Source organism: Vicugna pacos, chromosome 13 (genome assembly GCF_048564905.1).
Source record: "Vicugna pacos chromosome 13, VicPac4, whole genome shotgun sequence".
In the NCBI taxonomy this organism is placed as follows: domain Eukaryota; kingdom Metazoa; phylum Chordata; class Mammalia; order Artiodactyla; family Camelidae; genus Vicugna; species Vicugna pacos.
In genome coordinates, this window is record NC_132999.1 from 58943371 (window position 1) to 58967549 (window position 24179).

The following is a 24179-nucleotide window of genomic DNA, read 5'->3' on the forward strand; positions in this document are numbered from 1 at the left end:
TACCAGTTGTGTTTCCTCAGGGGCACCCGATCCACAGGGGGTGGTCAACGTGTTAAAGGAGAGGGAACAGTATGGTTATAACAGCAGATGCCGGAAGGGCCTTGGCTGTAATTCAGCAGCCGCTCCTGACTTAAATTCCTCCAAACGAACGAAAAGATGGTCAGATTCACATCCTGCAGCGCTGGGATGGCTTGTCCTCAGACACTGCCCCCTGTCCCAGGGGCCCCGGAAATATTCTAGCTGTGCCCTCATTTAGGGGTGTAAGCCTCACCTCGCGGGTCTCGCCCACTCACAAGAGGCATGATCTTCAGATGCTGCGCTTTGGTTTGGAAGATGCAGCCCCTCCCTTTTCTAAGCGGTTGGATTCCTGTTTGACACTTTGTTCTAACTAGCGCTTGTTGGGGGCCAATGGGCAATGGTGGATGGAGTATTTGAATGGGGCAGGGGGAGCATTTCCTGATTAAACCTAATTCTCGGCCTATTCCATGGTGAACCGCGCAGCTGAATCTGGCTGGAGAAAACGACCACCAGACGCCTGGTCTCAGTTTAAGTTCATGATCACCAACCTCAAATGGGCCCACGTGTTGCCTGGCGGACATCCCGCCCCCCTCTCGTCTGTTCACTTCCCTGTTATGCTAAATGACTGTCTTATGCCTTCTCCCTTCTCTCCCAATCTCCATCCCCTCCTGCCCTGGACTCCCTCTCTGCTGAGCTCCCCGGGAAAACAGAAGACACAGAGAATCTCCTGCAGTTTCCACCACATCCGCCCGCCTTCCTGGCCAGCAGTATTATCATGCCTTCTCCCTCGGAGCGCTCATCACTTCCTTCCTTCGGTTTACGGCCAGGTTACTCCAGAGAGTTGTCCACATTCATTTTTCCAACTTCTCTCCATTTTTCTCTTGAATCTACCTCAATCCAGCCTTTACGCACAGCACCCCAACTAAAACTGCTCTTAGAAAGTTCTCCAGGGACCTTGATGTTACAAATCTAACAATGTAACTGCTGATCCACACCCCACTCACCAGCGGCATCTGAGTTACTCTCCCTCCTCTCAGAAACCTTTCTGGACTCGGCGTCCAGGACCCACGTCCTCCTGGCGTCACAGCCATCTCTGGATGGTGCCACTTTGTCTCCTTTGCTGTTCCTCTCTGTCTGCCTCAACTCTTAAGCTTCGGGGACCTCCAGGACTCGGATCTGGGACCTCTTTTCTTTGCTGCCCCCACTCACTGCTGTGGGGATTTCACGCAGGCTCCAGCTGTCACTTGTGGCTGACTCTCAGGCTTGCATCTTTGGTCAGGACTCATCTCTGGGACTCCAGACTCGAAGGCCCGCCTGCCTGCTTGGCCTGTCCAGTGATATCAAGTAGGCACCTTGAACTTAATGTGTCCAAAGTGACCGCCAAACCTGCTACTCCTGAAGTCCCTTTCTTAGAAGTGACAACCTGCCAGGTGGGCCCTCTGGCCAGGGCCTGGGCCGGTCACCTCAGAGTGGCGGGGTGAGCGCAGCAGCACAAAGCCTGGCCCTGGCGGATGCGCGGGAAGGGCAGTCGGGCCCCGGGTGCAGGGCTGGCAGGGGCGCCTCCCCGGCGTGAGGGGGACGGCTGCGTGCGACTGCGAGTGAGGTAATACGTCTGGCATCTGTCATTGGCGGTGGTTCTAGAATCTATGGAACAGCAAGAAACCAGAAGGAAACAACATGTCTGGAAGTCAACAGAGCATTTTATTCCACAGGAAGAAAAATAACGACTCTGATATGAGAAACAGATTCAGGAGTCTCAACAGATCAGCGGCAGGAGCAGTGTTCATGGAGTGGAGACCCAGACATTTCATTTTCAGAATTTTATCAAGCAGCTACTGTGGTATTTTGAGGCACAGAGGGTGCCTGAAAACAGGGTGGCCCAGGAACCGTCTGCACACCGAGGCGGGTCCCCGATGTGCGGCGAGGCAGCGACAGGGCCAGCTATGCTGGGCCAGGGGATCGAGATGGCTTGCTTTCTGCTCGCCCAGCTTCCCCTTGTTCAATTTGTTTTAGTTTCCTCAGAGAGGAACTGTGTACTTGCGGCAGCAAGAAAATCGGAAGAAATGATCGTCACAGAGTCTCAAGCCTCACCGGCTAAACACCAACCGAAAAGGAAACGAGGCCTCTGAGGAGCTAGGGCCGGGCCTGCTTCCTCCAGAGCTTTGGCTTTTTTCCTGGCAAACCAGAAAGCCATGTCCTAAGCCCCTGAAACCGTATCACCAGGCGTGGCACGAGGGCTGCTAGGGCAGAGGGGGCCAGAGAAGCTCCTAGTTGGTCCCCACCCCCAACCCCGCCCCACAGGTCTTTGGATCCCATATTACCATCTGCCTCTTCCAAGGCGCAAGTGTCAGAGAGGGGTTGTGCCATCGGGAGATGAGCAACCACTTCGAGAGCGGATCAACCTCAGGAGCCGGAGGCGGGCACCTGAACGCCTGGCTGGAGCGCTGTCCATGGCGCGGCCCCCTGCCCACCTCCCACGGGCAGAGCTGCAGAGAAGCCGGTGCTGCTGGGTCCAGGGCAGACTTCTACAGTCACAGCCTGCTCCTCCGTCCACAACAGCAATTCCACGTGACTTCATTCCGGAAAGTGACGGAAGGCTCACTGACGCACACATTCAACCCTTCTGAGAGTCCCATCTTTAGGAGATCGTGATCTCAGGCAGTGGGCTACTGATGACAAAAACCACGAGCCAAACTTGTGGGGTGCGGGGCTGGTGAGGACGACGAGGAGGAGGCAGGGAGGCAGCACCTGGCAGCAAGACCGACCCACCAGAAATCCATCCCAACCCTTTGAATCCCAGGTTTCAATCTTGCAATCCATGAACTCAGAGTTCAGTGGAGACCAGACATAAACTCTGGAGTTCAAGTCGCTCCTTGAAAACACTGTTTAGCCAAAGCAGTAAGCACTTGTGTTAAAGCTCCCTTCCTGCTCCTTTGCACACGCGTGGACATACGTGGAGCGGGAGAGAAAGGCAGATTAGCTTCATTTGTGTCTTGGAAGGATTTGGGTTATGAGTTAGAAACACCACGACCTTCCACATGTGCACTGACCCACTGAGTCCTTTCAGATCTCAGCTGTGTGTGACGTGGTTGTAGAAACTTATTAGCTTTATCGAAATAAGAATTTAAAAATCACAAGGCTAGTCATTCATTCTAGAGTGAGGCTCCCCCCACCCTCCCCGAGCTTGGTTCTTCCTTACAGAGAAGAGAAACAACAAAGCAAGACCCAGGCAGGAGAGGGCGTTCACTCCAGGCCTTGCTACTGGCTGGAATTTAAAACCAAGGACAAGAGACGTTTTGGCCGAGTCTTGGTTCCATGAAAAACTTACAAAAACCGCTTTTTAATACTCAGATTTCATTCCCTTTTCTAAGACTCTCTCCCTTCTCGTGCCGGTGTTACCATCACTGTGTCCTCAGGGCCGTGGAGCTGGGTGTCTGCCGGTGGCTTTATTAAAAAGGAGAAAGTCCTGGGAGCTTCTCCTTTGCCACTGCTCAGGAGGGAGAACGTTCTTACCGTGGATTTTGGATAAATTTGTGGATTTTTGATTTGTTAAACAGTTCTTCTATGGGATTCTTTTTTTTTTTCACTTCTAAATTACCAGAGTCTACCAATGTTTCAAACTGACGTCTGTGATGATAACCCCAGAAAAACATACAATGCTGGTGTGTGTGCGTGAGATTAACAGGACACACCTCAGAGTTTTACCTCCAAGTCTGGCAAGACTGGGCAGGTGAAAGCCAGATAGACAGACAGAAAGTAATCTGTGACACTCTAAGAGCGATCTTGAAAATGGGTGTGAGAAATGAAAGATGCACCTGAGCCACTGCCCTGGATCTCTCTAAGGGCCGGCTCTGGTTCTGGAAGCCTCTGTGCGCTGCTCCAGCCTGGACAAATGCAGGGTTCAACGGCACCACTGCTGATGTACCTGGGATCTCGCCTCAGTCCACCTGCCTAGGAACACTCTCCTTTCCAAAATTAGGACGTAACATTCTGCAACTTTCAAAAATCCCTTTTTTGACAGATAGTACCCTGAATTAGACATGTAGATTTAGTGCAATAGAAGATCCAATATAGTTTTGTATTACTTTACAGTTAACCTACCTTTACACACATCACAGGCCCTGCTCAGCAACGCTCCTATCTATTTACAAACACACAGTTGTACATATATACACGTTAACAAAATACAGGGCAATCTAAAAATTAGATTAATCTCAGTACACTTTTTTTTTAACGTTATTCACCCAATACCTTTTAAAAATTACCTCCCCATAATCTAAAGTAACCCCTGCCCCACAAATGAATACGGTTCCACCTGTGCCCCCTCATCAGTATTTCCTTTCCCTCATTCCTTGATATCATTCCCCAGACCTTCCGGTTTCCTCTAATTTAGGCCAAGCCCTCGGGCCTCTCTTCCAGAATGGTTCGGGGTCTGCGTCAGGGAGCGTCTCTCCAGCAGCTGGGGGTTCTCAGGAGTCCAGCTCCAACTGGTCTTGGTTTTCACTGAGTCTTAACATAAGTTGCTGTTCATAGTAAAGGCTCTTTGCATAGTTTATCTCTTGTGATAACTTGACGGCGAGGACCTCTGATTTCACGTGGACCTGAAGAGCAGAACAGAATGAGGAACCTGCCCCCAAGGTGCGGAACCACACCTTGACAGAATCCCAGGACACGGGCCGCTGATGTTCATCCAGGCGGCAGCTCCCAGCCTGGCTGTGGACCAGACCGTACAGATGCACTTTTAAGAAACGGGACTCCCAGGCCCTACTCCTAGTTGTGCCGATTCGAGGTCCGGCGTGGATCCCTGGAATCTGTACCTTTAACTTATTCCCCAGGTGACTGCAGCCAACCCACAATCACCTGCCTTTAGGACTCCTTGTAACTGAGAACGGGCTTCAGCTCCAAGGGGGTGACATCTGCTGAGGCGAGACAAACAGCAAAAACAAAGACTGTGCTCTGGGGATTCAGTCTAAAGTCTGGCAAGGGTCAAAGTGGGAGAAAGAATCACACAAATGCCTTGAGGCCTTTCTTATTGAGAGCACTCACTCGCCTTGAAAGGGCGGGAGTGCTGCTGGGCAGGCTCCCCACCTCGGAAAGGAACTTGTGGAAATACTCAGACTTTCGGGTGTTAACTCGATTAGTCTACAGCCCTCACGTAAGCCGATGACCCCAGGGGAGGCTGCACAAGCCAAACCAAACCAGGCGCACTCCTGGGCAGGGAGAAGGTCCAGGGAGAGAGGCCCAGCCGTCTGGTTGCTGTTTCTGATCAGTAGAAAGACTCATAGACAAGCAGGCCCATCATCCTCAGATGTGGGCTTGGAAATCCTCACGAACCAGGTGAACACGAGCAATACTAACCCCTGGGTTTCATGAAAAAATACCAAGTTAGACTATGGCTGGAGTTGGGGTTTCCTCACACCCACTCCTGCCGAGTCAGCAGTCCCTCTGACCTGCTCTGGAGTCGCACGGCACGTGGCTTTGAACTCCAGCCCCTTCCTTGACCATACAACCTTGAGCAAGTCACCTGTTCCCACCAAAACTCCTTACCAGTCAAGTGGGGACCAAGATGGTACAACACCAAATAACCCATAAGAAGCACTCAGCATCCAGCCCGGCACGTAGTAAACCCTTAATGAATGTTGGTTATTAATAGGAACGTTGTTATTTAGAAGTCCTGCCATGACAGTATCTTGTATCCTTTGGAGGCAAGCCATAAATTTATTTTCAAATATTTATTGAGCTTTTACCCTGGATGGGGCCTACCCTAAACTGCTTCTTTGTACAGAAAATAAGTTAGCTTGAACAACGAAGAGACCGACACGTGCTCTAACATCTTCTTAGATTAGACGTGCCAAAGAGTTGTCGTGCCAAAGAGTCAGTCCCATCCACTGTAGGACCAAGCTCCCCGTGCATCGTGTCAGCTGGTCCTCACAACCAACCCAGAGCAAGCATTACTGCCTGCACCACGTGGACGGGTAACTGGGGCACGAGGGCTGAACGACCTGCCCAGGGTCACAGCAGGAGCGCTGGGGGCAGCATCACCCCTGTGACACACACGGAGCTCCTTCTGCCTGCGGGACTGAGCAGCAGGGCCCTGGGGGTTAATCACACAGCCCAGCCTAAGCCTAAAATGCTGAAACCTCTTCCTGCGGAGAAGCGAAGCGGGCTAGGGGCGGGCCGCGGGGCCGGGCCGCGCGGGGACTCACCATGGGCTTCTGGTGGGACGGGCCGGGGATGGACACGCCGCTGCTTGTGTTCACCGCTTTCTTGGTCACCTGCACGTACACCTTCCCGTGGTCTTTGGAAACCAGGCAGTGGTAGAGGTCGTCATACTTGACCTCGAGGAAAATGGCCTCTCGGTCCACATAGTCCCCGCTCTTCAGGAAGTACACAGCCTTGGAGGAGATGAGCACGCAGTAGCTGTCGGTGTTCTCCACGGCGATGAAGCTGCGGAGGGAGAGGGCGATGAGACCGGCACCCGGGGACCGTCCAGGGGCCTGAACTCGGTTCCGGGCTCCCTCACTTACTAGGCCATGGGCAGGAGGCTCACGCGCTCTGAGCCTCCGCCACCTCATTAGTAAATCGGGAATCAAAGTGACGCTGGCCTCCCAGGGCTGCTGTGAGGTCAGTGGGGTTCCGTAAATGCCACCCCTGCAGTCACCAGAGAAGGCATTTTATGGTGTTCCTTCCACAGCCGGAGGTTCAGGGAAAAGTGTAACAACGCCTTGTTGGGCAGAACAGAGGAAGAAAATACAACACTTTAAATGCTGACTGAAGGAGGGGCGAGAAGGTTCAGTGGGAAGGTGGATGGGGGAGAGCAGACACTGTGGTGACAGCGGGGGAGGGGGACAGTGGGAAGAAAGGGGTCACCAAACTGGACCATGAGAGAGGGTGGCATGCGTTCTTGACGCACACACCTAAGTCTCCTCCTTTCAGCTCAGTCTGCTCAACACCTCCAGGGACAGGGAACAGACGCGTGAGGCCACCCTGTATTTTCAGAACTCCAACAGCTAGAAGGTGCCTTGTGAGAGAGAGTTGTAATCTTGATTTTCATAACTCTCAGTCATTACTTCTAGGGGCTTTAGGGCCACTCAGAAAACACTCTCCTCTTCTTCCCAGAGCTCCCGATTTAAAGTGGAAATTTATGCACGTCAAACCTCTCTGCTGGGCTACTGAATGAAGAGCAGTGACCCTTGGAAACCACGGTGGCGGCTCCCCGGGGCCTGGCTGCCTCCACCGCATCTTGTGACAGCCTCCCACAATGGGGCGGCCACGTCGGGCCGGCGAGAATACTAAGAGCTGATGACAGGCTGGCGGTCCGGCTCCGGCCCCTGGGACTTGACATCCTGAGAGGAACCCAGGGTCAGCGGTCGCAAGATTCCGATGGGACAGAGCAGGCCTGCTTACCTCCGGGCTTAGCCAGCCCCTGTTCAGAACACACCCTGTCTCTCGCCCAGTCTAAATCCTCCCCAGCCTGAGGAGCCACTGGTTCCAAATTCTCTACAAAACGGCCTGGAAACCCTGTCCTTGCTTTTGAATGCTTAATTGCTTACCTTCCAGAGCACTGCCAAGCTCTTATTTGTTCTCTTTTTGTTTCCTGGATAGGTATTCAGCTGACTAAGTTGATGAAAGGGTGGGGTCCACACCCTACACCCCCAGGTCTCCCTAAGCACCCACCGCTGAGTCGGCCACCCCCTCAGTACTCAGTAAAAATCTGCCTGGTTCCAGCTGCCATTTTAATTACAGCCTCACATGACAAAAATTGGGGTTTATTGTTCTATTCTAACTGGTTGGCAATGCCAAGAATGCAGACTTGTAAAGCCTCAATGCCAAAATTAGAAATCCCCAGCAGCTTTTGGTGCGCAGGCCACTTAGCACAGACTTTCCCACATCCCGGGCTCTGACAGTGTCACTTGAGGAAACTGAACGGAATCCAAAATAGCTGGTCCAGGGGAAGAGGAGGTGACAGAGAGACAGAAAGACAGACAGAGATGAAAAAAGCTTCCTGGCAGGGAGGAAGCATCCCAGGGCCAGCTAGCACTTGCTGGGAAACCAGCTTAAAAGCTGAAAATACCCTATGTCTTCTGAGCACAGGTGGACAAGGCACGTGGTCGCTGAGGCTGTGATGGGCTCTCGAGGGAGATCCCCAAAGCTGGCCACTGAAATGAGGGCGAGGGCAGGATGTGCATTAAAAATCCAGTTCAGACTGCTTTCTTCCCTCCGGTCCAGCACAGGAGGGGCACTTCTAACCCCCACGACCCAGCTCTCGCCCTGCGGGCACCCGCTTACGCACAGCCTCTAAAAGGGCCAAGGCCCTTCCACCCAGGCCACTGCGCTCACACCCCGGCCGAGTGGCTGACATCATTCACGTCCTTTCCATACTGGATCTCCTTTATAGGCTTTAAAATAGACTCCCTTCCAAGATGCCACAGATGGGGCAAGTCCTCAACTGGGCCAGAACAACTTCCAATCCGGGTGGAAGGAAGGGTGGAGGGAGCGGGGAAGCGGGGCTCCAAGCCGAGATGCTCTACTGGAAAACGCTCTGCACGGAGGAGGAAATGCGGGTCAGGCAGGGAGAACCTGTTTAGCTGGGCAGGGGTTGCCGGTGTCTCCATCCAGCCAAACAGGCAAGCAGCCCGAGAGTCCTCCTCAACCCCCTTTTCACTCAGATTCTGGTCAGTCTAGTGACTGCACGGATGCCACCTCCTGACACCTCTCTGCTCTTCCTCTGCACCTGCCTGTGCTCGGGCCTCCCTCCCTGTACCTGGATCACTCCCAGGGCCTCCTAAGTGGTTTCCTGCCTCCAGTCTCCCCAGCTCTGATCCACTTCTCTGTTGTTGTCAAAGTCACATTTTAGCACATCATTTAGAATGGGATCTTCTTCAGAATCTCACCACTGCCTACAGGAGAAGCAAACCCAGTGTGGTCGTGAAGGCTCTCAGAGTAGGGCCCTGGAACCCACCTTTCCAGCTCTCTGACTCGTTCCTTCCCTCGTACATGTGCCACCGCCACACGTGACTGACTTGACTCCTGAAACGCCGCCTCCTCTCCTGACCCCACTAGAGCCTCTGCCCAGCGCTCTCCCCACGGACGAGCCTTTCTCTCTTCTCCTCGTCCTGTAGGACCAGGTCAATGGCCCACAGCCCTCCTGGGCTTTCTAGGCACACATTAATCACTTTCCCTTGTGGTCCCCCTAACATATGGCTCACGCTTCTATTTTAAAAGTAATCACATGTATTGTCTGCTTGCCCTGCTAGACTGTGAATTTGTTGAACAAAGAGCAAATTTCTTACTTGTCCTGGAGCATAGTAGGATTCAATAAATTCATGTATTAGGGAGTCTCAGAAAATAACAATGAATTTACACTGCAGGGTCTAATGGGATTTGCCAGCACACAAGCACCTTTGGGTGTTGGATGTGTTTTACCCAGTGGTGAAGTTAGAGAATTCTCTCAGAAGTCTTGATTCAACTTACTAAAGATTTAGCAAGCCATTAACTTTTATCAGAGTAGTCACATAGTCTACCAAATGAAAGTTTTAATTTAGTGTCATATCAAAGAATGTCCAATTTCCCATGTGTCAATAATTATTGACAGATTATTTCCTGGTTTAGAAAATGGAAGCCAATAAATTCTATCTCACTCCTTCAAAGGCCTGATCTTTTGTTTTTGTTTTGAGACTGTATATTACCATAGGTTTTTATTTATAATTCTATGCTATTAGAATCAACAATATAACCTGTGCTCAAAAATTTTTCTGATTTCTGTCTCTATCTGCAATTTCTCAAGAAGGATAGACAAGATACAAAATAGCATAAACAGCTGTTTACAAAGGGGGCAAGAAGGAAGAATTTTACTTTTGATTTTATTTCTTTCTGCATTCTTTGAATTTGCTAACTATGGACATGAGTTTATTTCATCCAAAAGAGAAAGGACTAATCTGGCTGGTGGGTTTATAGTCTATTTTGTTTTCCCTTTTAGACTTCTCTGTATTTAAAAAAAACCCCAAAGAACCTCAATAAAGAAAAGAAAGTGGAGGGAGCACATTAGAACAGATGGAGATGAGAGCACAACCCAAAAGGACCAGGGAACCTCCAGGCTCGGCTCAGATCAAGTGGCCCAGGGACCCAGTGAGAGCTTCCAAGATGCTGACTAGACTCAGGTGGCTTCACAGTGGTGACTTTCAACATTCCCTGAAAAGCAAGCATCACCTTCAAAGTCTTGTATAAGGAACCCTGTCGTTTGCAGCCACTTCCTAGGTCCTGCTGCCCCTCAAGGGTTTTTAGTTGTTGCTGTTAATTCATTCCTTTTCCTTTCATTTGTAAATATACCAGCATATTTCTCTAAAGGATAAGGACTCTTTGTGTGAGCACTGTCACAATACTAAAAACTAACTAACAATAATGAATATTTTAAAATTTCAAACATCTAGAAAGGCTTCCAATTTCCACTTAGAACAGGAGTTCTGGGCTGTTTTTCGATCGTGGACCTCCACTTTGACATTCTTGGGAGGCCCAAATCCCTTTCTAAGAACGCTAACTTTAAATGCATAAAATAAATGTTTAGGATTTCAAAGGAAATCAATCGTATTTAAATACATTTATTAAATGCATTTAAAGTATTACTTAAAATTGTGATGGAGCTTCTTTATTAAAGCATTAAATAATATCTAAAAAAACCCAGCCCATAAATGTAACATTTTAAAAATACAATCCAATTGTCAAATAAACTCCAGAGAACAGTATGTCAGGGTAGCTAGCTGGATAACGCGCCTGGCTCATAAGCACCTCTTTTGAAAAGGTAAAGCAAGAGCCACCCTCGTGCTTGGTCTGTAATGGTGCACTGATAGTACAATAGGTATTTTTCTTTTTTTTTTTAATGAAAATGATATTCCTGGCTACAGATTAGACATTAGTTACAGAGAAAAGTTAATTTAATGGCTAGAACAAATTTCACTTCAACATCATCTTAACCCAGGATCCATATCAGAACCGAAATGAAGAAAAATGGAAAGCAGTGGTAGTTCTGCAACATATCTGAGAAATATTTGATTCATTTGAAACTGAAGCCTTTTCAGCTGCCCAGACCTTTAATCATATGTCAGTAACTATCTTTTTAATACTAATTAATTAAGTAAAATGTTAAAAAATGAAACTTGATTTCGGAGAACAAAGTTGAAGTAACCACGGCACTGGGACTTTGTGGGGTTTTCGCTACATCAGGAAGCAATTACACAATATTTTCCAGAAGTGAAACAGTGAGTCTAACTGGAAAAAAATGTGGAAACATTTAGTTAGAACAGTAGAGCAAGGTATTAAAGACCCTTTTAAGGGGTTAACTCTGGAGGAAAAAATATGCAAATAATTAGGTCTTTAAACATGTTTTTAATTACAACTCCAGGATAAAAGTCAGGGGTATAACATGGCACTCCTGTGCTTTTCCTGAAAACCCCTTTCTTGCAAAGTGATACCTCGAACGTTCACGTCACCGTGAAGACCCAGCCTGACAACCGAGGATACTTCAGAGGAACACTTGCCAGTTGCCCCAACACTTCTTTGTTGTATACTGAGGAAGGCCACGGTCATGTGCCTCCTGCAACATTCACTGGCAAGATTTAGCCCACAAACCTGGGTAGAGACACATGGTTTTCATCTTCAGAGTCAAAAGTCATTCATGCCAATATCTTTTCCTAGTTCATGTGAATTTCAAGTTTCATGAAATCTATTTCACTGACTTCTCTTTGATTCTGGTTTTTAGCCTTCTGGCTCTGTTTTCAGGGCAAGTGTTTCATTGGGAGCAACCCTATGTTTAGCTGTGCTACACAATTTCTCCCTGTGTTTCTGGCATGTGTCATGCTGTTGAAAATGAATTTCACAAGGACCAGAGATGGTTCGACTTGAATAGGGTGAGTGTGTAATAAAATTAAATGCACAATATACAGTAACTATCTAACTACCATTCATTCAACAAATATTTGTTGAGTGCCTAGTGTGTGCCAGGCACTGTTTCACGTACTGAAGGCTCTCCAGTGAACAGAACCGACAAAACTGGCCCTCGTGGAGCTGCCATCTGAGCAGACCCCTCACCATGCCCTGCTAGACCTGAGGAATGACTCTGGACCTCTGATCCAAAGGTCAAAAGTTTCATCACCAAAGTGATATAAAGGGCAGTCATGGCACCAAATCTTCACCCCATGGCCGGCAGGAATATGAAGTCCTCCCTGGAGTGAGGTGCTGGGATTCTGGGTATTGGAATGATGGCCACAGCTGAGGCTGGACTAAAAGAGCAGACAGACGTATGCTATGGACAGAGTCATGTCCCCACCAAATTCCTCTGTTGAAGCCCTCACCCCAATGTGGCTATCTGGAGAAAGGAAGTAATTAAGGTTAAACAAGGTCATAAGAGTGGGGCCTGTGCTGAACACTGGAATTTGACACAACATTGTAAAATGATTATAAATCAATAAAAAATGTGAAAAAAAAAAAAGAGTGGGGCCTGGTTCTATAGGATTAGTGTCCTTACAGGAGACACCAGAGATCTTGCTCCCTCTCTCTCTCTCTCTGCCATGGTGGGGCACAGTCAGAAGGCGGCCACCTGCAAGCCAGGAAGAGTGCCTTCACCAGCAGCCAAATCAGCTGGCACCTTGATCTCGGACTTCCCAGCCTCAAGACTACAAGAAATAATTTTTTGTCATTTAAGCCACCCAGTCTACGGTGTTTTGTTATGGCAGCCTGAGCTGACTTGACCATGTAATCCACCTCCATCACTGAGAGACCTTCCAATAACATGGCAGGGAGTTTGGCTTGCAAAAAATACACTCAGGAAGATGCCATCCGATGCGGCAAGCAACAAATGAATTCCGGATGTGCCTTCTGGTACCCCATTCACATACTGCTACAGAACTGTGAGACGAGGGCAAATTAGCATGCCCTCCAACAGGCACACCAAAGGCTAACCTGGGATCCACCCTCCACTCAGACACTCCTTCACTGACCAAAACACATTCATGGCCCTCTGAGCCCGCCCTAGCTTGCTTCATGTCAACAAAGATAAATAAGCACTGAAAGAAATTAAACTAGCATTTTGCTACTTACCAGGTGTAACCAAGTGCTTTACGTGGACTGGTGGTTCTAACATCTATTTAGGCTACAGAGCATTTTATGCTAAGAGTCTCTGTAGAATAACCCGAAATAGTGAAACACTGAATTCTGCCATATCAACTAGGAAGGGCTTCACTAACTGAGAATGTAACAAGAGCCCAGGTGGATAAGGCTTCACATTCAAATGAGTAACAAAACAACCTTAAGAAAATTGCGCTTCCAAAATTTTCAGCTCCTCATCATTTGTCATTTATCTGTTTTGTGTCACTAGCATTCTGCAGCAAACAATACAGCGCCAAAGGTTAGGGAAAATTTACAGGAAAAAAAACCTTTCAATTGAATACATTTCATCTACTCTCTTTGAACTGATTAGGAAGAGATTATCAACATTAAGGTCCTGCTACGGAACTCAGTTTGAGAACCACTGTTACATCTAACCTATAAAACATTTGGGCCAAGGAATCTTGACCAGTTCCAGGGTCTGAGAATCAGGGTGATACTCGGATCAGATAGAAACTTCTCAAAGACAGAAAAGACAATGTGGTGAATCGAAAGGGCTCGTTTCCCACGACTCCAACTTACAACTCGTCCTGTATGTTGTCTGTGAGTTTGAAGAGCTGCTCCTGCCCCTCTGCCTGGCTCTCAGAATAGCGGGGGAGCAGGCCCTGGGGCCCTGCGCAGCAACGTGGCTTCCGTACCCTCTGTGCTTGAGTCCTGGGGGCACGTGGACAAAAAGCAGAGGTTAAGTGTAAACATTGAAATGATTTCCCTTCCTTCTTCATCCAAGATGAAAGCACCACTTCACACAGAACATGCTCTAAATCCAATGATCAGAATGAAACCTGCAGTATTATCTGTGAACACACTAGGAGACAGTGGTTGAAGACTTCAATTTTGAACATAAGCCTTGTCTTTCCCATTTTCTAGCTATGGATCATGGATAAGTCAGTTAATTTCCTCAACCCCTTGGTTCCAGTTTTCTCTGTAAAACAGGATGATGACACCTACTTCACAGGACTGCTGTGAAAATCAAATAAAACCGTGCCCATCAAGCCTGTGCTTGACAGACAGGCTGGCCCCCAATGGTGGCTCTTGTCAGTGTGTTAACACCGGACTTCCACGTGGCCACACCCTGTTTTTCTAGGAATGTCCTGGGGATGGGCACGTCTGGGTTTGTAAAGGGTCAGGAAGAAGAGTGAGGAAACTTTGGGCATTAGTCAGAGAACACCGAGCTTCTCAGCTTCTTCTAGGATGAGCTCAGCTGCCTGGGTACAGAGTGAGGGACACAGTAACCGGAGGAGGCAGAAGAAAGACTCCGTGCACTGGTCCCAGGCCGCAGCCTGGGATTCTGCAGCAGCTCTCACTCATGGCCCCCGGCTGTCGGCTGCCCAGAGGAATCTGCTTTGCTGTGGCTTTCAGGGTAGGCTGATGTTGTCTTTTTCCACAAACCATATACAGGGTAGTTGATAAGTACTTTTTGGTGTTTTCCTAGAAACAGGAGTCTATATTTGTTTTGGAAAGGCTGTGCATATTTCAGATGACTGATAAGAGTGTGCCTGCTCTGTCCTCGGCCTTGGACTTGGTGTACTTTTCATTATTTGTTCCTGGATTCCATTGAAGGAAAACACCCCTCTCTAGACATATCTAAAGGAGAGAACGAGGCTCACACACTGAATCAGCACTCCGGAATCACGTGCTCACAGTAGTGAGACTTACTTACAAGGGCAGAAAGTGCCTGCTGGGCAAATCAGGGTGGAAATACAGACAGAAACTGTCAGAAACGTGCCACGGGCCACACCATGGGTTAGCTGCGTAACTGGCAGACTGCAAAGCCCTCCCGGACCCACGTCGGTGCTCAGCCCATCGGGCCGTGTTGTCTCGAGCCCCAGACCTGGGCAATGTTTGATAAGGCTAGAAAACCCAGAAATCCAGGGATAATTTTTACAAAGTTCAGTATGCCTTAATTCTTTCTTCAGGACTTCGGTCCATTGCTGGCTATTTGGATCCCAACAACTGACTGACAGTAGGGAGGGCAGGCCTGGATGCCGCTGTTAACCCATCAGCGGAGAAGCTGCTGTTTTAAGGATGCTGGGAGACAAACGAAGGGGAAGCAGCTCAGGGTACTTTTTCCAGGCAGCTGAGCCCTGTTCTTATCTCCTCGTCCAGCGAAACATCTACTCTCATTCCAAACACTGTCCAGGACAGACCAAAAGGGTATCTTTTCCTCAAGGTACTATTGTGTCACCCATGAAGCCCCTGGAAGAGGCTCGGGCAATGCGGCCGAAGCTCAGGGGGCCCCTCCGAGGTTGGGCCAGGCCTGCTCCTCCTTGTCTTTCAATGTCAGGTTCATTCCTGACATCTTCCCCAGTCTACTGCGGGGGAGGGGAGTGTCTGTAGGCTCAGCTTCCACATTTACCCCCAGTCCAACTATTTCTCCATCTCTCTTAACTGTGAGTGATTTGTAATGGATTGTTACAAATCTTCTAGTTCTTTCTGTTTGCACTCTTATTCATTCTTCTCACAGCAACGAGAATGACCATTTCAAAAACAAGTTAGATAAAGTTGGTCACATGCTCAAAATACATTTGCTTCACATCCCACTTAGATAAAACCTCTGCTTATTGCTTGGCTCCCCATCTGTAATGTCAGCTCCATGAGAAGAGGAATTTTGCTGCTATCCTGGGTTCATGGTAGAGAGAATAAATATTAGTTGAATACATGACTGGATGTATTTGGGGCAGGGAGGGAGGCGATATAAAGGCCATTTTGACTATGGAGCTAAAAAGGAAAGGTGATATGCAAACTTTGGTGGAGAGATTATAGACTACAGATCTGAAAGTCAACAAAGTCGAACTAACACGTGAACCAGCCAGCATCCCAGCTTCCTGGCGGAAAGATCAAGGGTGTGTCTGTCCAGTCCACCGATCAAAACAAAGGAAGGGTCACGGAGGCAAAGACGTGACATTCACGTCTCTGTTGACATGTATTTTCCTAAGAAGTAGTAGCAATCTTTCCATCAGCACCCAATGCGGGGAGAAACATGCTCCCAAGTACAAGAAAACTTCGTAAGAGCCCTAACCTCCTCTGGGGCAATCCAGGGAAGCCAGAGCAGCTGAGGGGGGCGGCTTGCCTCTGGACCCGAGCTCTGGGGAGCCACATCCGGTAACAACTACGGAACAGCTGTGAGTATAAGTAAGCATACCCCACGCTGTCACATTGTCCAATAGCTCTCTGGTGCACCCAGCCATTTCTTGACTCAGAGGCCTCCCTCAAGACCTTCCCTGAAGTTCAGAGATCCAACCTCCCCTCCCAACGCATTATCTTCTAACTTACGGACTACAAGCCCACCCAAACACCAGGGCATACCGGACCAGAGATGCTCCCTCGTGGGTATGTCCTGCCTATTTGTCAAGTTTCTTTTCTTGTCTGTCTTCCCAATAGACTGCAAACTATCTTCCTATTTCCAAGGTCCTCACTCTGTGATCAAACACACGCCACGGGAAGGCTGGGAACAGTGTTCAGATGCTGCTGCCTGGAGGCATTCACTGTGGCATTCAAGGCTCACTGTTCACACAGACACAGCAGACAGCTCAACTCTGCCATAAAAGGAAACGTCGTCTCTCTTGTAGTCTTGTGCATACAGTGACTACTTCCAGAAGGGGTGATTTAGACATACTCTTATTAGAAACAGAAAGCTGGGTTAAAGGAATTCTCCCCACAATCCCGTACTACTTCAGCACTGTTGGTACCCGAAAGCTGTTTTTCCTTCTCCAAAACTCAACATTTTAAAATGTTAACTTCTGAGGTCCAAGTTGGAGGTTGGGGAGCATGGGGGTGAAAGCCATTGATGTGAACAAATTTAGACCCAAACTTAAGCCAGTAAAAAGTCTAAAGTGATATTCTTCATTGCAGGCCTGTGTGATGGAACTGTTTTCTTCACATACTGATGGCGGCACTAAAAATTCAAACAGCCCTTTGAAACCAGTGTGACTGTATGTGACAGCAACCCTACCTTTGTCACTCTGTGGTTCAGTAACAGAGTGTGACCCCTTTTAAGTGACTGTCCTGAAGCGCTGTCACGTGTGTTCCAGCGAGCCTGTGCGCCTCGGGGAGGAAAGGGCTCTTCCTTTCTGTTCTAAACTGGACTTTAGGGCTAGACTCATCATTATCCTCAGTTCAGGGCCCACTATCATCACTGGCCTTCTATTTATTTTAAATGATAAAATAAACATCTGTGAAACCACTATCCCTAGCACGAAAACCCCATTGTTTGACCATAACTTGAATCTCTCTGTGTGGTCCTCTGCCGCACCACCCCCCCCCCGTCCCTCTTCTGAGATAGCCACTTCTGAATCTCGTATTTATCATCTCCTTACTTTTCTTCTGCATGTAGTCTTATCACATTTCTAAGTATGCTCTGGTATGGTCCTGTTACATTCTTTGGTTTTCACTGTTTGGAGCTTTTGAAAAAGGATGGCACTGCCTTTTTACGTTTTGGGACTTGCTTCTTCCTCCTTGAAGTCATATTGCTAAGATTCAGCCATTCTTTTGTGTGCTACTGTAATTCATTTATTGTACTGGCTTAAAATTATTCCAGGGTATGAATATACCATCACTCACTCATCTTCTGTTGCTGGTACGTGGGTTGTTTCCAGGTCTTTCTACTACAAACGATGCTGTGTACATCCCTGTACCTGTCTCCCAGTGACCCTGGGAAAGAGTTTCTTTGGGTACATATCTAGGTGTCTGCTGGATCACAGGGCATGAGTATTCACCTAACGAGATAATTCCAATTGTCTTCAGAGTGGCTGAGCCAATTTATGCTCCCACCAATAAGGCATTTCAGAGAGCCTAGTAATCTATATACTTTCCAGCACCTGGTATTGTCCAGGACACAGCCACTGGCCATGTGTGGCTCTTGAGCATTTGAAATGTGGCCAGTGTGACTAAGGAACTGAATTTTAAAATTTTAATTTAAATCAACTTAGATTTAAATCGGGTATTACATAGCACTGGCCCAGCCTCTTAAATTTTTGCTGCTTGAAGGGGTATAAAACAGCGTCCTGTTCTCTCTTCATGCTTACCTTGTCCTTTCAACCCAAAGCATAAAGGAGTCTGTCAAAAAAAGTGGGGAAGGCGTGGAGCCTGCCCACAGGCGCCAGAGCAGAAAGATCGACTTCCACACTACCCCCACCCATCGCTGCGGACCGTCCTCGGACCATCCTCTGGCTTCCCCTGGCTGCCTTTGGCTCCTTCTCTCATGATCACCTTCACTGTCAAGATGTGCTGCTTCTTGGGCAGGGTCTTGGTACCACAATTCTGGGGACAGCAGATCATTAAACAAGAGGTGACGAAACCACGCCCACTCACCTCTCATTAGCTGACAGCATCCTTCACTAACACTCAACACAAAGAGGAGTTTACAGCATGAGTCTGTTTAGTGCATATGCAGCAACCCTGCCTCCACAAACCTTTGTTTAGCCAGAGGTCTGTGGTGGACTTAATTGCTGCCAGCTGGGGGCTCGTCGGCCATTTTAAGCCCTCGGCTGCTGCGGTTTATGAATTTCACAGTGTATAGAAAGAAGCAGGCCTTCCAGTCAACCAGCTAATCCAAAATGTCAGCACCAAGCGAACTTGAGCTTTGAACTCCAGGAAAATGTCAGGGAGCCGGCTGTGCAGTGCGGACGGCTCCCCCCGGGGACGGGGCTGCTGATACAGTGGCTGATACACTGCAGATACCCATCCACCTCGCGAGAGCCGCTCAGAACGAGCCCGCATCTGGCCGCTGCCGTCTGACGTGCGCTGGAGGCCCAAACCAGAGGCCGGGGTAATGAAAACAATCTCTGTCATTTTCTTTAAGCAACAATAAATCCAAACAAGGTGACACAGGGAGATCTAACCAATTCCATCCACTCGGCTGATCCTGCCTTTCAGCCTGAGGGTCAATGGTTGGCCAGCCACTATTTGTTCTCCGCTTATATGATGAGTAACTATGTCATAGCTCTATTAGTTGAAGACAGATGTTGTACACAGACACACACCCCTGTCCAGCGTGAGTTCAGATATTTGTCGGTGGAGGAATCTGTCATGGCCAATGTCTATCAACCAAGAGAGGTTCCAAAACAATCGGTAAATGAGGAGAAAGTGTGTGTGTCAAACGTGTGACTTCCTAGGGTAACGGAATGTTTACTCAACTGATGACTGCCATATTTCCTAGACGCTGCGTGTACTGACCCTAACAAAGTGATGGGCTGTGCCTGCATTTACTTTATGTGAGTGTCACAGACTTTTGTTTTAATTAAATATTTTACCAATATCTACTGTGCTCACAGGCAATTAGGCTGAGAACAGAAAGTCAACCCGGACTCTCTCTTCAAATACTACTTGGTAATGGACGACAGCTAGGAGATACAAGAATTCTTGACTGAATGGTCCAGGCAAACATTTGTCAGTTCTCTAAAAGGAACTCAACAGTCTATCTAAGCAGTACCCCCTGCACTAGGGTGTATGAATTGGTTAAAACTTCGTTTGCAGTGCAGTGTCTGGACGTTCACGAAGCCTGCTGGGCTCCGGGCGACACCTGACCTCTGACCTGCAGCCCCCAACTCCACTACTGCTTCCACTTTCAAAGACCAAGTGGAAAAGCATTTCTTTTCCACAGATTTTACTCCTTTCGGTGCAAACTGTAATCAGAGGAGACTCTACTGGAGGATGGAAACCTCTAAAGCTTGGCTCAGTTCGCATGAGAATTTCTTCCCTATAGTTCCATGACAAACAGAATTCCACTTTCTAGAACCTACTCAAGAGACAGTGTTCCATCCACAGGTTTAATAATAACCACTGAGCTCTGGCTGCGATAAATCTTAAACCAAGAAAATTATACCAAATATCTACTACAATTTGGATTTTGAACACATGGGGAAAAAAAAAAAAAAAAAGGCTGGGCAGAAAGAAACCCTGTCAGTAGAGAGGCTGGCTCCTAAATGAAGTTACTGAGGACCCACACGGAGAGCCTAGAGAATCACTTGGGCCTGCCTCTGCCCACTCCCATCCCCACTCCATGTAATGAACTCTCCCGAGCACAGGCCATGCCAGGACTTCAGGAAGACAGAGATGAATCGAGTTTCCAGGGAGCTTCCTGGAGTCTGATGGAGGATAAACAGAAACAGGCAATTATGCAGCAGGGGAGTGCTAGGCGGGGGCAGTGTAACGTCACGGCTCAGCTGGGCTGCTGGGTCTGAATCCCATTTCCACCATTTCCAAACTGCGACCTATGGCAAGTTGTGTAGCCTCTTGAAGCCTTGGTCTCCTCATCTACAAACGGGTCAGTACGTGTACAGTGCTTATAACGGTGCCTGGTCCATAGCAAGCACTCAGTAAAATGCTACCAAGGATGCTGATGACGGCGTATCTGCAGAGGGTGCCACGGTGCACAGGAGCCCTAACGTAGCCCGGCCTAGGTGGCTGACACCCAAGGCGGGCTAGGAGCCAGCATCCAATCTTTCTCACTCAGTTTTCTTGTTGGGGAAACTGCTTCGAACTGCAATATTCTCCTTTCCCTTTTGCTTTCTTGTTAACATTCTACTTACCTCTCCCTAGAGTTCTCAAGTCATGTGTGTAACAACACATAAAATCCCATACTGTACTGCTGCAATGGAGAATGTGGGAAAGATGTTGATTCATGAAATCGTTAGAAATTACATTACTATCGCTGTTAAGTTTTCAGTAATTTGACATCTTGCCGCGCGGACGACATTTCCTGGGCTGGGCTTTCTCCCATCGGTGGGATTCACACCTGACTTGTTTATAGGGGTCAAGGCTTCCTATAACCTAACACATGTTTGGGGGACCCCACGACACTGCAACTGTGACAGCTGGTAGGACTAATGCCAACACATACGCCTACTGGGATTTAAACTCTAAGAACAAAACTAATTCAGAGCTTTTTTCCCTAGTCAGCTAACTGCCTCAGGGGTGTGACTACCTGCTCACGAAGCTGGGGGGAGGGGTAAAGCAGACTTGCTTCACAAAGAATTCTAATCAAGTGGATAATGTTATATCGAGATTAGAGCCTGATAACCTTGGATTTCCTAAAATGCCTAACTTTTGCATGCATTCTGGGGTTCTTTGCTTTTAGAAAAAATACTTGACAACTTATAAAGAGGTTTGTAGCTTTCAACACCCCTACAAAAACAAGGCATTTGCAAATGCAAGCTTCATTTATGTCCTGAATACAACATTCTGACTCAGAGAGTGTAGCGTTTATAGGAATCTCTCAAGCCATGGTCAGTGTCCTTGCTAACCTGTCAGCTCTAACGCCAGTCCCAAGATACTTCACATGGGCTAAAACATACAATTCCTGGTAAACTTATTTTGCAGCCATGAAGTACAAATGCTAACGAGCTGATTAAATTAAATAAACCATATTATTTTCGGATTGATCTCTGGCAAATAATTACATCATTTCTTTTTCCCCAATCTTTACATTATCTACTTCCTCCCACAAGTCAATCTCTTTTGAGAGAGAGATGAAATTTAGGAGCATGGTTACAGGGTACAGGGAAGAGCACAGAAATTTGGAAAAAGACTTAAATCCCAGTCCAGTCACTTATTAGCTGACTGACCTTGAAGAAGTTACTGGATTGCTATCAGCCTGTTTCCTTATCAATAAATGGGAATATACTGCGCACTTGGTTGATAGTGTTGAGAGAATGTATGAGAGGCGCCCAGCACAGCGCCTGGCACATAGTAGGTACTCACAGAAGCTGTCTCCCTCTCTCCTACTCTTACTCAGAATTACTGGGTGTCAAGTCAATGTGAAATACCAGAACGCAAAACTTTTAAAGTTCAGATTTAACATTTTAGCCTGACAGAACCCTGTGGGAAACACGGTTTAGTGAGTATGTAAGGCTGATTCATGGGAAGCACATCAAATGTCTGGACACAGAGGTGTTTTCTAGAGGACCCAGCGCCTAAGTGTTTACTCACCGGACCTACTCCATCCGTATCTTACTTGCTAGAGCTAATCAACCTAGCAGCCCAGTATATTACACCAAGCGTCAGATTCTTAGAATTGGAATAAGCAGAGTTTTAGAATGCTGCCATTAATGAAATTCACCATAATAGAGGTTTTCGGTGGTAGAACACTTTCTCTAAATGAAGTTTGTACGATCACTGAATACACCAACCCTGAAAGCGGGGCTGCGCTGACTGAAGGTGGGGGGCGGGGGCGCATCCTCGGCACCCCCAGCCCTGGTTCTCCACACTCTGCCGTGCGCGGGGCCTCCCTTGCGGCCGAAGCTGGCAGGGGTACCGCAGCTGTCAGGGGCCTGCTGTGCGACTTGTTTGCTTTCCCGAGATCACTTGTGCTCTCAGGCTGGAAGATCTATGCAAGGCAAGCTTTTACTATCAAACAGAGAGCACGGTAGAGGTGAGGGGGAAAAGGAGAAAGATGCTTCAACAAGGGACACGGACACTGAAAGTGAGCAACTGCCCTGAGAACGAAACTCGTGCACAGCTGCCACCCTCACAGGGATAAGCAGGATCCGTCTCAGGCCCCGAGGTTAGTGGGAGCCACTGTGACCCTGGAAGGCAGCAGAGTCAGCCAGTGACACATCCTCTTTCCAGCCACCAACCTTCTCCTGGGCGGTGGGTGGGGTGGGGGCGGCTCATGGCCTGGAGAGCGTAGGGGGAGGTGAATGGCAGTTCAGAGGAGCCAGAGCCCTCTGTCTCCTCTAGGGTCGCTGTCCCCCAGCACCTAGGACAGGGCCTGGCACACAGAAGGTGCTCAGTACACAGATGATGAAGGAAGAGACTGGTCACAGCCCGCAGGCTGCCTCTGAAGCCACGGTTGTGGAGACGGGGCAGTTGTCACCAGGCTCCTCCTCCGAAACGGAGCCGGGAAGGGCTTGGACTTGGTAACAACCCAGGAACCCCTGGGGCACAGGAATGCTGATCATTCCATGGTGAAGGGACACTAGAAAGTCACTGACCTGGGTCATGTTCTCCCAGGGGGCAATTGGAGAGCTGCCTGGTGGCCTTGGGAGAACATGCACCATCTGCACTTTTCCAGGAACCCTGGAAACAGCTCAGGGGTCTGGCTCCCTCCAGACAGTCCACTCCGGTGTTGACACTCAGCACTGAAGCAGCTCAGAATCTTCCGACCAAGGTGATCAGCTCTCTGAACCCACTCAATTCCCAGGAGAACTTCTCCAAAGGATTTTTACTGTCTGGCTTTCGTTATTCCAGCCCCAAGCTTTAGGTTCTTTTGACTTAGAAATATAAAGGAATCAACCAATTGCCTCCTCCTCCCCTGCCTCCTTCTGACCAGTTGGTGGTTTTTAAGTGTTTTTCCTCAAATTTAACCTATGGCCACAGCTTTCTCAGAAGCCAAGGCCACCTCTAGGCAGATCTGCCCTCTGCAAACAAGAGACAATACCTTCCCTTTCAACTTGGGTCATACTGGCTCTGGTCCATCGTTCCAATGCCCTCAAGAGTATCCTGGATTTTTCAGGCAAAAGAAGAGACTCCTCTTTGTTCTGGCTCTTGCCATGGTGCCTGCGTGTAAAGCCAGAGCAGGAATAAGGCAAAGAGAACATCCATGTGTCTGAATGGGGACTGGGTTCAATGGTGTCCTTTCTCTTTGGACAGGAAGGAAGCAGAACACGGATTGGCAGCTAAGTGATACCGTTCGGTGCCTTGACACAGGGTACCTTTTTGCTTGGTGCCATGACATTCAACCTGGTGACAAAAGATTCTTCTTTATTTGGTGGTAAAAAGGTCAAGCTGCCTTATAATTAAGTGCTGCCCGTGTGAACATGAATGGGACTGATTGCCATAGTCTATCAACCCTTGGCAAACTGGTTTGTTTGGTCTGGACAGCAAACAACATTCCACACTACTGGATTTTCTTTTTTTTCCTCCCAGATCCCCTGCGGCCCCATCACCCCTCAAACCTTTTTTAAAAAAAATTACAATCCGTTCTGCTGTCTCAAGTTACATCCTGTAAATAATAAGCAACACTGATGAGATGCAAAAAGCTGAAAATTTGTAAAGCAGAGAGA

General features: G+C 48.3%; 1 protein-coding gene and 1 non-coding gene across 8 annotated transcripts in view; both read right to left on the minus strand.

Annotated features, from left to right (window-relative positions):
- Nucleotides 1-1700: 1700 nt before the first annotated feature.
- The window catches only part of VPS13D (vacuolar protein sorting 13 homolog D), a 224918-nt gene continuing 202439 nt past the window's right edge, over nt 1701-24179 (minus strand). For 5 of the 7 annotated variants that reach the window (XM_072975362.1, XM_072975361.1, XM_072975360.1 and 2 more), the window contains 3 exons: nt 13699-13830; nt 6225-6465; nt 1701-4619 (listed from right to left, as the gene is read on the minus strand). In XM_072975362.1, coding sequence (XP_072831463.1) covers nt 4488-4619; nt 6225-6465; nt 13699-13830 — 505 coding nt within the window. In that variant the 3' untranslated portion in view covers nt 1701-4487. Of the gene's footprint in view, nt 4620-6224; nt 6466-13698; nt 13831-24179 lie in introns of those variants that run through there. The other 2 variants (XM_072975363.1, XM_072975364.1) reach the window with 2 other exon arrangements.
- Nucleotides 5938-6080, minus strand: LOC140701016 (small nucleolar RNA ACA59). The gene has a single exon (XR_012079789.1). It is a non-coding gene; the product is annotated as a small nucleolar RNA ACA59 (small nucleolar RNA).